Source organism: Nothoprocta perdicaria, unplaced genomic scaffold, assembly GCF_003342845.1.
Source record: "Nothoprocta perdicaria isolate Ctin4 unplaced genomic scaffold, notPer1 scaffold_12, whole genome shotgun sequence".
In the NCBI taxonomy this organism is placed as follows: Eukaryota; Metazoa; Chordata; class Aves; order Tinamiformes; family Tinamidae; genus Nothoprocta; species Nothoprocta perdicaria.
The window spans coordinates 5,042,987-5,058,480 of NW_020454316.1; the positions used below are offsets into that span (position 1 = coordinate 5,042,987).

The 15,494-nt window shown below is 40.6% G+C and overlaps 2 protein-coding genes across 2 annotated transcripts in view; one reads left to right on the forward strand and one right to left on the reverse strand.

Annotated features, from left to right (window-relative positions):
* CUNH7orf50 (chromosome unknown C7orf50 homolog) overlaps window positions 1–15,494 on the forward strand; it is a 107,518-nt gene that overhangs the window by 30,412 nt on the left and 61,612 nt on the right. The gene's annotated exons all lie outside the window — the stretch shown is intronic.
* Window positions 7,841–15,494, reverse strand: part of GPR146 (G protein-coupled receptor 146) — a 39,853-nt gene continuing 32,199 nt past the window's right edge. The window contains exon 3 of the mRNA XM_026054171.1: window positions 7,841–9,920. Coding sequence (XP_025909956.1) covers window positions 8,876–9,877 — 1,002 coding nt within the window. The 5' untranslated portion in view covers window positions 9,878–9,920 and the 3' untranslated portion in view covers window positions 7,841–8,875. The remainder of the gene's footprint in view (window positions 9,921–15,494) is intronic.

Genomic DNA, 15,494 nt, shown 5'->3' on the forward strand with positions numbered 1-15,494 from the left:
ACAGAAATCACATTTAAACTGCCTATACATCTCGGGTGACTGATTAGGAAGTGGTAGGGAAACCTCAGAGAGTCCTTGGAGACTTCAGAGAGTCCCTAGTCCTTGACTGGAAGACACTAAGATGACCCTCGAGCTTCCAGCCTGGATCCTGGGGCAGCGCCATGCAGGTTGGGCACCCCTTGGTTGCCTCCCTCCCACTGAGACAGTCGCTGCTCCCTATGATCCTGCTCGGGGCAGCACGGAATAATTTGGAGCTGCATCAAGTTTCATTATTCGGTTGTATTTAAAGAGATGTAACATTCATCATTCTCTGTGTTGAACCGGGAAATGATGGAGAGCCTGCAAAGCAGCACGCTGCAATTTCAGTTCTGGGCTTGCGGTAATACAGGGAATAACAGGGAAATGTGCACACTTTACAGGTGCAGAAACTTGGCTCCTGGAAATATATCCTCCCAAACTGCAGGAATAAATGGAAGGCCATAGAGAAACAGTAGTTTGAAAATCAGTGTTTCCCAGCTCCATATTGTTTGTTCTGTTTAGACCATGCTGATTTCCACATCGATAGCTTCATTCTGCCTAGTCCATGAAAATCCTTCCGATTAAGTCAAAACTTAATCAGAAATATTTTAACATTTATATAGTGTAGTTTTGACCGTAACTATCTGTCCTGTTATTTTAAAAGCTAATGCAGTATTAGAAAAGAAGCAAGATATTGCTAGGTTTATGATCAGCTTTGCCTTTTCTCAAACAAAAAAACAGTTCAGCCTGATTTGCTTGAATGATCACAGGGTGCGAGTCATATGAAAACAGTGGCAAAACAAACTAGTGTTTAGTTACATCAATGAGGAGCTAATTCAGCCGCTCAAAGCATGGGGGTTAAATGTGTGGCATGATGTATAAATCAAGTATTTTTCATGAGTGACTTAGTGGTTCAGGATTATCAGGCACACTGTCAGTGGACAAGGTTAATTTGTAATCTGTTCTGGATAAGGTAGTATCCTGCAGTACAGGCAGATGTTATTGAAGTTAAATATATGTGATATTGAAGTTAAATATATGCAATATTCTATGACAATATTTGAGGACTAACTCACAACAGAATTTGTACTAGCTACCTACAGTATGTTGCTGCTGGCAAAACCCTTCGTTTATTTTTTAACCCATAATATTCTTTCTCTACCCAAATACATATATCCAGCGCAGGATGGCTTACATCCTTACAAAGAAAGCCTCTCTTAAAATGTGAGGGCAGGTGAGGGCTAATAGCTCATTAGACCCTGAAACCACTGACATTTCAAACTGCATGAGAAGTTTGAGGTATCTTTTAGACAGCCCTGTCTTCTTCTTCTGCTCTTGCTTAGTGTAACTTTTTTGATGTAAGGTTAATATTAAGATAAGTTTACCTGTGTTATATGATAGGAATGGCTTGGAGTATCTGATAGCTGTTACTGCTCATTCCTGTGACTACAATGGTTAAGGTGCAAAGCAATTGCTGTGTGATTAGAATTTTGAATTGTGAAGTAATAGGCTTTTTTTTTCCCAAAAATATTTTCCATGAGCTGCCATGTATTTCCAGCTCAGTTTTCCTTGGATTTAACTAAGTAATAACAAATAACCTGTGGGGGATATTACCCACACAGTGTAGCTAGTTAAAGATGCTTTGATAGTCTATTCAAGAGCTGGTATTACATATTAGAGGCCTTTCTTGGTGGCATTTTAGCACTCCAAGGGCACTTACTATTAATGCAGTGACTGAAGATTCATGGAAATAAATCCCACCTTGTGCTTGAGAAGACACTCTACACTAAGGCTTCTCTTACCTTTGTACACGGTTGAAAGTAGCTCTGTAAAATTGTTCCTGTGAGAGATTTTGCTTTTAATTTTACATATGTTTGGTATTTTACTACTTGACAGCAAGCAAATTGATGTCCTTGATCAAATCAACATGGAACTGTTGGTCTTTGACATAAAAATACTGGGTAGGTTTGTGCACAGAAACTGAAATCTCAAGCTCTGAAAAAAAAACCCAAAAACATAAAGGACTTTTACTATGGTTGTATTTTATTAAAAAGAAAAAAGAACTTGCATGTCTCCATTGTATTATATCCTCGCATGTTTAGTTTGTTTGTGGTGTGGGCTTGTTTATTTAATGTTATTCAGATGCTTATGCTGTTTTCATGGTAACTGAGGACTTGTGGATCTTAGCAGTAGCAGATGCTTTGATTACATATGATAGTTCACTGGAAAGCTGATTCACCGTCTTTCTTGGCAAATAGAAAACCTGTGAGTATGAGGTACATGGAGCTGTGTGAATTTTTCAGATTTGACAGTCTGGCTGTGCTTGATTGGAAGCTGATTGCAGCCTTCCCATCTCAGAATTGCTTGCTCATGATTCACCCTGAGGAATTTTATAATGGCTTTTTTAGACTTTGTTTGAAATGTGATTGTTTTATAAACATTATTTTATTATTACTAGAAAATATATATAGCATTGTTATAAAGTAGTGCTCCTATCAATCACAAATTTTACTCTGTGGATGGATAGAAGTTATGGTTAGATTTGTTTCCTCTTTCAGATCCTGGTCGCCACACTCTACTGCTTGCAGACAGGACCAGCTTGTATGTATATGTATTTAACCAGAACCTGGAATTGATTCTTTTCTCCTCCTAACGATTATCTTAAACTCTTAAATTAGTTTTTGCTAATTTTACAGCTTTAGTAATAAACTGCCAGAGTATTCAGCTAGTGACCACCAGGTGGAGTGTCTAAAACACTTTCTGTCAAGGCTTTGATATTGTGGCAGTTCCAATACCAGGTTTAAATTCAAATTTTTCTTTACAAGTCTTGAAGATGAGTTAAGAAACAAATATGGAAATTCTACCAGCTCCAAGAGAAGTTTAAGCTATATCTTGTAAGCCTAGCTGCCATAATCAGGCTTTTCAAGTCATGTTACCATTGGTAAATAAAGTTAGGCATGCAAGTAATGATCAATAGAAGAATCTGCTTTTTATGCCAAAGTGATTCGTGATAAAGGTGTATTACTTTGGGAGTTAAATAATGCATTTGTGAAAGTTAACTTTAGTTATCCGGAGTCTAACGTTGTGGCTGTGCTTTCATAGCAGAATTATACCTACTGTCAAACCTTTGTGGATCCAAATAGGTATATTCTTGCAAGATGTCTCTAACTGCAAATGTCTATTTGCTTTCTTCTCATATTAGTGCTCTCTCCAGGAGTCCCAGCTGACAGTATTTATGCCCTTTCTCATTTATCTTTCCATGTAATGCATCACTGCTAAGATTCTGATACTTTTTCAAATCTCTTACTGGCACCATTTGTGATTTGGCAAGATCTCAGCAAGATGTAGATAGCTTTGAGTGTACTTGTGAGTTTAATTAAAAGTGAAAATTCTTTCTAAGGCAGGAATATGAGGAAATCACATGGACACACATCACGTGCAAAATAAAAAAGCTTGTGGGGAAGTAAGTGGAATAACAAAATAGATAACAAATCGTCCTCTCTCTTGATGGAAAAATAATGTACGCAGAATATGTCTAAGTATTCTGATAGAAAGTTACAGGAAATAAAACCAGCAGCACTTCACACTTCACATTTGTTGCCATGGTAGTTGGCTCAGCTGGTTTTGCACGCTTAGGTTGCTTTCACTTAGGAAGAATATTGTATGATCCAGTCAGAAATACATGAGGTTTCGCTTAGCAAAAAGCTGCAGAAGTTGATCTGAGTGCATATGTTTCAGCTTCATCAGTGTGTTGAGGACTTCACAGCTGCAAAAACGTACTCAAAAATCAGTATTTTGCAAAGCCTTTAGCTATGAGAAGAACGGAGACTAGATGAGAACTTGGGAGCTAAATTCTCCTTTATTTTCTCCTTTTCTACTTTCTAATTCTCCTTTTCTACTTTCTAATTCTACTTTTTTAATTCTCCTTTTATTTTCTACTACTGATCCTGTGCAACTGCAATAAAGCTAATGAAAAGAAGGTTTCCAGCCTGACCACTGTACTACTTTCATTTTTAGTAAACAAGAAGTAACTTTTTCAATTATGAACTTGCCCATAGCATGAAACCAATTTAATTGAGCCCTGATTTAAAACAAAAACTACATTCCCTTGAGTTCTTTGGCACAGGTGTCATATTTTCCTGGTTCCCTTCAGTGAAATATTTGTGTTCTGATGGAAAAGGGCTGATTCTGATGTCCAGTTGACCTGTTTTGAACTGGTACAAACCTGGTGACTTCAGTGATGGTGTCTGATCAGTTGGGTGGACTTGTATTTGTGTTAAAGATCTGGCTTTGCTAAACTGTAGACGAGGTAACTGGCTGCTTATTAATGAGCTGCATTTTCACTTGAGATCTTCCAGGTCTGTTTTATATAAAAAGGATTTTACTTACTGTGATGGGAAACATGGCCTTTTTACGTGCAATGGCTACAGCAGAGAATATTCTGAGGAATGGAGCATCAGGAAATCATCGCTCACTGCGTTTGTTCAGAAATGCTGGCTCTCCGAATTAGACATTACAGGGGACAAATTAATAATTTTGAATGTATAACCACATAAGAATTTTCATATATACAGGGTAAACTAAGTGATCCATGCTGACTGACAGTTTTGATCATATCGTGTGGCTACTCCAATGAATGTATTATAAAAGATGTTAAAACGCTTGGAGCTAAATTGCCTTTGCTGTTTTAGAGCTCTGCGTTACTACCTCTATGACGTTCAGGGAACCAAGGGAAGTTCTGCAGGGAGTTCATTTCTATTATCTCATGTGTCGCAGCACAGGGAACACGATGTGACGAGGACATGGGCAGCGTAAGCATTCATCACGAACGTGTATTTTTGCGGTGCAGTATTAGTCCATCCTTTACGTTGACGGATTCTTTATGCTAAAAAGGTTGTAGTTCAGGGGGTGGAGGATGGAGGGGTGATATTTTCTTGTTGGTTTGGGGGATTTCTTTTTACTTTCATCCCAGCCAACTTCATGCTGACAAATAGTGAGATGTGAATGATGTCAGAGTGTGATCTGGAAAAAAATGATAATTCAGTATGCCTTGATTTGACATTCAAGTCACGTAGTTGGTGATGGTTTAATTCAATGAAGCAACATTGGCTTAACCTTATCTACACTGGGATTTTTATTGAGAAGGCCAAAAAATCACTTACTGACGAAACTGACTTTCATGTTTCAGCATTTTATTAAGAAAATTGTATGAGTCACTAGTTCTGTTATGAAGCTTTGCATTTCTGTAGTTTTATGACATGATACGGAAGATTCTCATAGCTCATTTTCAGTAGAGACAGACATTTTCTAGTGGTTGCCTGCTTCATTAGCTGAGCATCACCTCTTCAGAGAGCACCAGTGTTTGGTTCTCAGACAGAAACCAGGAGCTGCACGAGGTCAGGGAACAAGACCTTGCTGGAACTAGCTCTGTTAATAACTTCAGCAGAAACAGGAACATTTTTGTTTATTGATTTGCCTTAATTGGCTTTTCAGCAAGGGGGCTGAAAGCCATAGATCAACTCAAACATTAAATTTAATTTTGTGAGAAAATAACACTGTTAATAATGGCACTTAGCTTGTGCTTGCTTTCTAATATACACTATGTACATGCAGTAACATACAGTACACTTCATTGTTCAGAGGTTTACATGTAAGTGATTCTTTAAGAAATAATTTAATAAATTCTTTGCAGATTCTTTTTACATCAGTAGACATTTTTTTATCTTGCACATATATACAATACTCTATTCATATTTATTTAAATGTAAAATAGATAAGCCCATATTTACAAAATCATCAAAAAGCTTCATGTATTGAAATGGGAAGGCTCCACTTTCAGAACTTTGTGTATTAAAGATCTCTCCATAAAAGTTCCCCTGTATTTTGATACTATGCATTAGTTGAAGTATTTTAATGCACTTGCTCATCTACCTTTTTTTTTTTGTATAAATATTGCAAAGTTGTAGTTTTTTGGAAGATCGCTTTTTAAGAGACACCAAGCTCAGGGTATTGCAAGAGTTTAGAACTTCCTTAAAAGAGCAACAGGCAGGCAGTCATCCCATGGCACAGTTTCTTTGAGGCAACTGATATCTCACCTATCTCTTAAAAATATTTACTGAGTCCTTATTAATCTGATTCATTATACAAGTTGTTTGACTACACGATTGCCATCACATTTAGTGCATTATCCATGATATACGCAGATACCTAACTTTTCTGAAAAAAAAGGACATGAGAAAAACTCAAAACTGAGATTTAAAGAGTAAATTATATTATGCTTGTTCTTTCTCCATCTTTTAAATTGCAGCTTCTGTTTTACTAAACAAATCTTTTTATAATTTCTAATCACTGATAAGATTTGAGCTGTTACAAAGGAGTCCTTCGAGGGAAGGCAATATGAGGGGTGAACAGTATAAAGTAAAGGATGAAGTGGGGGGGGATCAGAGAAGCAAAATTAAACAAGCAAATCAAGTACAACAGCACATGCAGGTAGACAACACAAGAAAAATCTAAAGAGAAATTATAAAAAAAAAAGTGGTCTGGAGCAGGGAACTTAACCTGGAGAGGAAAAAGGATAGAAACTAGTATGTCATTCAGTCTTATTAGACACAATAAGCAAGATGACTTGGGAGGAGGAAATGGAAGTAGGAAAGCAATAAAGAGGTTAAAACTGCGCTCAATCTGTGTGCTGGCCACACAGGCCCGCAGTGGCCCAGTTTTGTAAGCCTGTATTCACACCACCGTAAGCCAGTTCCTCCCTGCCTGAGTTTTTTCCCTGCATAGTAGGACAGAATTTCTTTAGCAGCTTCTACGTGAGAGGTTTCATATGGGGCTTTAGGAAAGCAAATTTCCCTCCTGTAGGGAGAAGAGGAGCCTGTTTGCTAGCGAGCTGCAGGGAGAGATTTCTTACTCGTGCGCTGCTTTGTGGAATGTGAGTTTGAATGCTTAGAGGTTAGAGTGTAGCTTGCAGTTCTTAGAAAAACTCCTATGCCAGGTGTGTGGGGATGGGTAAAAAGGGAAAGAAGAGGCCGTGGTTTACCAAAAATACAGAAAAGGCAGCACCGCGTCAGCGCAGAGGCACCGCGGGCTGGAGCGTCACTGCGGCACAACCATAAAGGCTTCCTGCCCAACCATGTTTCTGATCAGCACGCTCAGACTGCGAAGCAAATTGATATAATTGTGCTGGATAGTTTCCATGCAGAAAAACACACCGTAGAAACGGATGTTTTAATGTGTAGGGTTCTACAGGTTAAAAAAAAAAAGTTTCTGTAAAATACGAAATCCTGCAGATTGGAGAACGTCATGACGTCACCTACTTCCCACTTCAAATTCATGCGTCTGCTGATAAATTGGTACAAATTACTAGGTAAAACTGGGTCGTGAGCAATGGGAAAGGTTTAATTCCGTTCTTACACCTCAATTTTGCTCTACCAAAAGCTTGCAAAGCCACCTTGCTGCTGAAGTCCTGGCGGGGCTGGAGCTGTGGCAGATGAGTCAATGACCTGATTGCGGCCGCGCTGGCGCAGGGCCGGTGCCGGAGCTGCCGAGGCGAGGGCAGGACGCGCGCGCCGGCCTCGCGCTCCCTCCATCCGCCGCGCAGCCCCCTTGGTGCCCGTGCTTTGCGGCCACCTCCCCTGGTTTCTTAGTGAGGGGCAAGTGACGCTCGGCCGCTGAGTGACCTGCAGCGTGTCTGCCTTTCTCACTGATTCAAACACTCCCCAAACGCTAAAATTTGAATTGTGCCCTGGGTTTCTTCATCACCTCTGTGCAATACAGAGGGAGGGACTACATTTCGAGAGATGGGCTCGTGCTGGCTGGAATGCATACACGCTGCTCCCATTTTAAAATCTAGTATGTACTGAAGGGTTTGGTATGGCTTCCAAATCTCCAGTGATGCCCTAGATTAAAGAGAAGTTAATTCATTTGTTGCACACATATCCCTTGAAAATAGAAAATGTTAATCATAAACATATTTATTTTTACGATAATTGCTCTTGTTACATGAACATATGTGGACCATAACACTTAGCCAGACATTCTTTACTAGTTAAATTTTAATTTAACTTTGTAAACTACTGTGTCCTTCATTTTAATGTGCGGAGAAAATGTTTCTTAGTTCCCCTAGAATTTGTTAATAAATATTTCTGAATTGTTGAAATGTTTTAGGATGCAAACAAAGCACCAGGGAAAAAATGTTAAATGTTAGATCTAGAAAAAAAAAAAAAACATTTAAAATAAGTGTTAAATCTTAGGTTAGTTTGAGCATATAATTTCCTAAAATTGCAAATTAGGCATTTTTAGAGGGAATTCAGTGATGGAGAAAGAAATTAAATAATGTAATTTCTAATTAACATATTACTATTTGGACTGACATAATTAGGTAATGTGATCTTTACTAAAGATCACCTACATCATCTTCATTGAAAAATACTATTTACTTCATCAAAGATCGCACTGTTAGTTATTTCTTTGCACAGAAAATAGCTAATTCCTTTTTCTGTACAAGACACCAAGTGCTGTGTCTTCAGTCAAGACTTCAATTAATGCTTAGATATTTCTCCAGACAGAAATACTAGGACTACGAAGACAGAGCTTGCGCTTTGTAACCAGATCAGTGCACTGCATATATTAGATGTCACAGGTATTACAGCACATAGGCCAGAGCCTTACAGGATTTCTGCACTTAACTATTTGAAAATTAAGACTGTGTCTTATTTAACCATAATCGAAGACTCCTCCTGGCCCCCTGGCTGGGATCTTCACAGAAATGATGTTGAGTGCCAGCCCAGCAGGATAACAGCCTGAGTCCTGGTTTGCTAGGGACTGTAGGAACTGAGCACCAGAGGTTTTTCCATCCCTACGTCATAACTTGCTGTACTACTGTGCGTTCATGAGAACATCCTTGATTCCCACAATGCAGTTTTTTAAGCAGGCGTCGTAATTTGTTGGGAAAGTTTTTGTTAATGTACCTGTAGAGCAGAGGCATTACAAAGCTGCTTGAGAAAGCCAAAAATTTCGATAAAATCTTGGTAAAGTGTAATATTCGACTGTAATTCTCATCCGCTAGTCTTCCTTGTGCATTAGTAAATGTGCTCACCAAAAGAGTTACATAATAGGGTGTCCATAAGGTGAATTGTGTACAGACTGTGGCGATCAAAAGCCTATGCACTGAAGGATCCAGTCGTCCAGTGTCTTGATCCAGTGGTGTCGCCTCTTTGCGTATCCGCAGAATTAACACAAGTGCATATAGTACAGCTACAGCTGGGACAACATACCCGATAAAGACCATGATGGCATCCGCTGCCTCCTTGTTCTGCATCTTGGAACATTCAATTATTTTAGTGGATACGTGATTGCAGACGTAGAATAGGAGAGAGGAGAAACTCGTAAGCATCGCGCCGCCCCATATGAAGCCACAAACGTGTTTCGTGTTGTACACACTTGACATGTAAGTTCTAGGGAGAGCACGTTCAATGTAGTAGTCCAGACTGAGCAGTGTAGTAGAGTACATGGTAACTAAAGATGAAACATTGAATAAAATAAGGAGGGTAATATAAACTTCATTGTTAGAATTCCAGATTGCCCATTTTGTATTGGCGAGACCTAGAAGGTACATTGGTGCCAGCGCATTGATGATGAGCCCAGCAATGGCAATATTGACAAAGTAAACATCTGGCATAGTCATAGTTGCTTTGTTGTAGATGTTCACTAGGACCAGCAAGCCATTGTAACACAGGCCGATCGGAAAACATATAATGAGGTAGAGAAGGGAAAAGACGGAAAGCGCAAGGTGGAAGTCATGGCAGAGATGCTGGTCCTCACTGGTCTCGGTACTATTTAATGTTTCACAGCTCCACATAGTGATTTTGGCTTTTGATCTTCTTTGCTGGTTACCAGCTTTTCTGCGGAGAGAGAAATAGTGAGAGAATTGGTCAAATATTGCATTCTAAAGGAAATGCAACATAGTATGAAGAAAACATGGATGTTTTCAAGGTAAAGTCAATGGCTAAAATGCCTTTTGATCATTTTAGTCTAGAAGAAAGTCATCTGATCTGTGGCTTAGAGTTTCCTGAGATTAGTAAATGAACTGACATTTCAATTTTTAAAACAAAAGTAGCAAGTGATTAATTACAGGATACTGAACAGTTAGTCATATCTATCATATATATTATATTGGTATTTTAAGATTACTGTATTGTTTTTATAATTACTAAACAGTATCTTTAGTACATCTAATAATCATGTAAGACAGTAATAGCTGCAGAAATTAAGGATTTAAGATGAGCCGCAAATCTCAGAACAAACTGAAGAACATACTTGTCTATCAGGCTGTGTGGTAAAGATAAGTATGAAACTATCTCTTCAAACGAAAACTCAGGAGACACATCCAAGGGGCTATAGGGGAATTGGATATATACTGTGTCAGTGATAAGGCTGATGAAGAGGCAATCAGGGAATGCAGTGATTTTTTTTAATGGGTCTAGACGTACTCTGACTTGAAACCTATAACCATTTAGCTCTGAAAAAACAATGGACCTCTGTAGTCCAGGGAACCTAATATGAGGGCAGTCTGACTTTGTGAAAAGGCAAGAATTACCTTCTCCTTCTCAAAAGAGGCTGACTTCTTTTAAAAATATGCTAATTTGAGTCGATGGTGTCCAGCTGCCTTTTATCAGTAAAGAGGTAACGTTTCAACTGAAATCAGGAAACTTCTCAACGCGGTCCTGAAAAGTGTCTTTCCAAAATGCTGAAGTAAATACTGGCTGAAGTACAACTGCAAACATTTGCAGCCTTAAAAACATCATTGTTATTCCTGCTAGGCCATTTCTGGGACAGTGTGGGATTTACATGGGAGGTGATTGCCAAAGTCAAGTGTATTCTGGTGGTGTCAGATACGTTGCATTATTGTGTGTTCTTTCCTCGTAGTATGTGTAGAAAACAAAAGTACTCACACCATTCTTTCAAAAAAAAAAAAAAAAGGCAGAGATGAGATTTAATCAATTCCCCAGTAAAGAGTGTGCAATTAAAATGAATGCTACCAGAAACTTTGCTATATTTACTGAACCATATAGCCTAAATTACACAGTGTGCATTCTATAAGCATTAAAGAAGAAAGCTGTTTCGCACAGTAGAAGGCAACCAAAATTTCACCTCATGGAAGTGTTAGGGCTTTGTTCAACCCAAGCAGCAGCTGGGAGTTAGATGTCTCAAATATCAAGATCTAAAATACAAATAGTGGTGCTGAGCACAGCCCCAGAGGGACACGTCTGCTCCCACCACTGCTCCTCAGAGTTACCCTATGGGGCTAAAGGGGACTCTGCTCCAAGGACAGAAATACTAAGGGATTTACGGTGTTAATTACGAAATGACAGAGTTTACCTCAGCAGTGGGCCTAAGTACAGCCCCCAATAAGCCCACATTCTCTAAAGAAACACACTGCTCGTGATGCCTGCGGTATTTATGCCTCGGCGCGATCATCGCCCGCATTGGCAGGCCACTTACCTGCTTCTGCAGAGCCCCTCTACCTGTTGGCGCGGCGCTACTGGTCCTGCTCGCCCCTTCCTTCCCGGCAATGCCTTTTGCCATTTTACGGGCCCTTTTGCCCTCACAGATCCGTGCGGGCGAGTCCTGAGGGCGCCGCAGACCTGGCCGCTCGACTGGGTGACTCCAGAGCATGAGCCTCCTTGCCCGGGCGCTGTGTTGGCACTCAGGTCACCACGTTGCGCAAGCCGCTCCCACAGCCCTCCTGCTTGCTCACCCTGCCTCAGCCTCGGCTTCCTTCTGCTTTCGCCCTTGTGGCGCTTTCATCCTCTAAAGCCCTTTCCAGCGCGCGCGGCATCCGGAGCAAAGCAGCCTCCTCCGCGCCGGCCCTGCCCGCCCCGCGCTGCAGCCCCTACCTTTACCTCAGGGCGCGCGATCCTCCACGCCGCGTCCACCGGTGCGAGCGGGAGGCCAAGCAGCCTGGGCCGGCGAGGCATCGCGGCGGCCCGTGCGTGCGCCCATGCGCGCCGCACTTGTTTATCCCCCAGTAACTTGCTCACGAGTCACTGGGCTTGGCAGCGGGGCGGCTCCGGGCCGCCCCTCCCTGCCTCTGTTTACAGGCTGCGCGCCGAGGGGAGTGCGAGGCTGGACGCAGCCCAGCGCCCGGCTTGGGTTTCTCTGCACCGTCCCGCGGCCAGCAGCCCCGTGACGGTGTCGGCGCTCGCGCCTGTTCGCTGCGCCTGACCCTGGGCTGCCTCCTGCCCAAGCACAGCCGGGGCTCCGGAGCGCCCGTTTTGCTTTTAACCTCATAAAATGCAACTTTGACGTTTTGTGCTTACACGGCACACGGCCTGAGCAGCCTGCGTTTTAGGGCTATTGCGCGTAAGGGAGCACAAGGGCTAGTGCTGCGTACAAAGGGGAGCTCACCTGTAATATAAGCTACAAAGAAAAGTTGTGATTTACCTGAATTTTGTTGTTGTTTTAAAAAGGCATTAAGATATGCCATCAGCCTCACTCTGTGATGGTATCTTTGCTTCCTTTTTTTTTTTTTTTTTTTTAAAAAAAAAAAAGAAGTGACTGTTCTCAAGCTATTTGCATAGCTTGGTAGTGGAAGTGTTTGCTGTGCCCTTGAAATGGGTCACTTGTATTTCAAAGAGATTTTGAACTCTAGGTTGATTTTTATTTGATGCAGAATCTTGCACTGGGGAAGTTCACTGGTGTCATTTATATGGACGCTGCTCGGGCTGAGGAACTGAAGGTACTGCGTACTTCAAAGCGTGTTTTCCATGGATGGCAGCAAGCAAAGCCAGGAGCCGCCTTACTTCTTCCCTATCAGTGGTCTTATGCTTAGAGATTCTGTAATATTATTCTGTAATAAATAAACACCAATGGAAACATTACTGAGTTTAAAATTTAAATTAAGGAGGTGTTTATTGGCGGAGTGCCAGAGAAACACTGAAAACGGTTACTCAATTTCTATCAAGTGACCCTTCTTTAGTGCAGGTTGTTTATATAAGCAATGTCAGGGCTGCTTGATTTTGTACCCAGCATTGCACGCTGCCTCTTATAAAACCTCTGCAACTCCCAAATGACAGAAAAATTCAACATTTCTATTTGATAAATAGCAGATGGATAGAATTGCACTGCACTATGAATAACTGTTGTTAGGAACAGTGGCATCGAGTCCTCACTGCCTCGAAACTCAGGAAGGAGCGTCACAGGGTCCTCTTCCTACGTTTGGAAGGGAGGCAGTAGGAAAAATACTAGTTAGCAATACTCATAAGGGCTCTGATACTGAATGGAAAGGCTTTTTTTTTTTAATATATCATAAAAATTAAAGGTGACTATCTAGATAAAAAGTAGATACGGGAAGCACTTAAGAAAAAAATCTTAGAACACAAAAATTGAGAACTCTTGGTGGCAATATTATTTTAGAAAAGCTGCATAGAACAACCTTTTAAATTAATGAAGGAGAAAAAAATGCAATGCTGCTTAGTTTTGCTGTAGAGTCCATAGCTGCACTTGGAATTTTTTTCCAGATTTATAATGTGTGACCAAATTGTAGAGCAGGATGGTTAGCAATGTCAAGCATGGTCATTCTAAACTAATTATCGTATTTGACTTCAACAAAATCCATCTCTTGCTGTGCAGATATGTTTTTTTGTTTAGGAAATGAATGATTAGTCTGCTTGCTTTGTTCAGTTATCATCTGTTTGTGAAAGAGCTCTTATCTAGATTGTCTAACTTCTGAATATGTGTTTTCACAAGCTCTAATATCATTATAAGCCACATGTAGCTAATAAAGTAGTCACATGTAAACTAAGTCTGTAAACAGGCTTCAGATTAATTCCTTCATCGGGTCTTGTAAAGATCCCACGGTATCTATTAACTTGTACAAAGGCTGAAATCAAAGCACAGTAAATGCTGAAAGCTCTGTAGGGCTTTGGACTGCATAGTTTGCTTCAAATCACGACTGAGAAAACTGAAAAGCATTGCCAGAAATGTCACATATAGGCATTAACTGTGACTGAGTTACTCATCAGTGTTTATAAGGTGCGTTTGGAAAGTTATATGCGAAATACTATTATTTATTGTTTTTCTTTCTTTTTTAAGCAAAGGGATGAATGGTATTTCTGCATGGCAGCATTCCCACCATTAGTTGCACCTCCAGGGCAGTACCAGCCTTTGAACTCTCGAGTCGGAAAGCGCCACACTGCTGTTATCTCCGAGTCCGGACAACATGGCATTTTTTCAGGCTTACTACTTTATATACACGCTATAGGGATTAACAACAGAGTTGTTGGCTGGGTATAAGGAAAATAAATTGCGCAGGTTAGATGCAAGGGGAAAAATGCAGTAGTGCAGGCGAGTAGGTTTTGGGCTGCACTTGCTTTATGCAGTTGCCAAGTTGCCTATGTTTATAATATAATGATATGGCGCAGATAAAATGCTTGTAACATTAGTGTAGAAGAAAATCCTGCTGGGTGCTGGGCTGAAAAACAGGCCTCTTCCAACCCTATCATTTATGTCTTTATGATGCAATCATTGACCAGTTTGACGGGTGGGATGTTGGTAATTGATATCGATTCCATTTTATAATGCAGTTAATGTAGTGCAGTATGCTATGAAAGAAGCTATGGCTAAATTATGGGAATAATTAACGTATAAACTAGCATGGCGTCTAAACCCATCTTGCATGCTTAAGAAATAGAAAAGCAAGAGTAAGTCAGGTGGAAGAAGGATGGTTTCATTCATTCTACAGGGCTAACACTTTTTGCCCCTGGTCCTATGAGAGAGAGGAAGAGAGGACATGGATCAAAGGGCTTGCAACCCTGGCAAGCTAATTCACAGCAACTTCTGGCCTCCTCGCATCCACACATTTCACCTTCTTCATTAGACTTATTTCTTTTTTAGTTTTAAAATGCATTCCCCTTGCTGTAAAAAATCTGCTTTAGTAGAAGCTCACACCAAAAGCAAACCAAACAAAGCCCTCACCTTTGACTCTATCTGGCCAGGTTTTGCCTCCTCCCACTTAATTATGCACAACTTATGAGTGCTGTGAGCCCATTTCCAGCTTAATAGCATATTACTGCCCTTCTCCATCCACCATTCTTCCTTAGGAGTGCCTTATGGACAGACCTAAATGCTTCTATACATTTTCACCTGTTTCTTCAGAAACCTTGGTTTTTGCATCTGCCTGGCCATTGTGTTCTTCTTTACCTCTTCCCGGTGACTCCATTACTGTTAACGCTGCATCTCTCCATCATTTGGTCATATGGCACATATATAGCATCACATGGGACCCATCTCTGAGTTCCCCTAGTATGAATATTCCTCTTCTTGTTTTCTTTCTCCCTGTTGCTCTTCTGCAAAACATCTCAGTCTGTTTTGGATACATTCTTGGGCCTGGTCGGCCAACAGCAAAAATGAATTCTCAAAATTCTCAAAAATTCTTAAAGACTAGGGGTGTATTTCTGGACAAACTGAATGAGGAC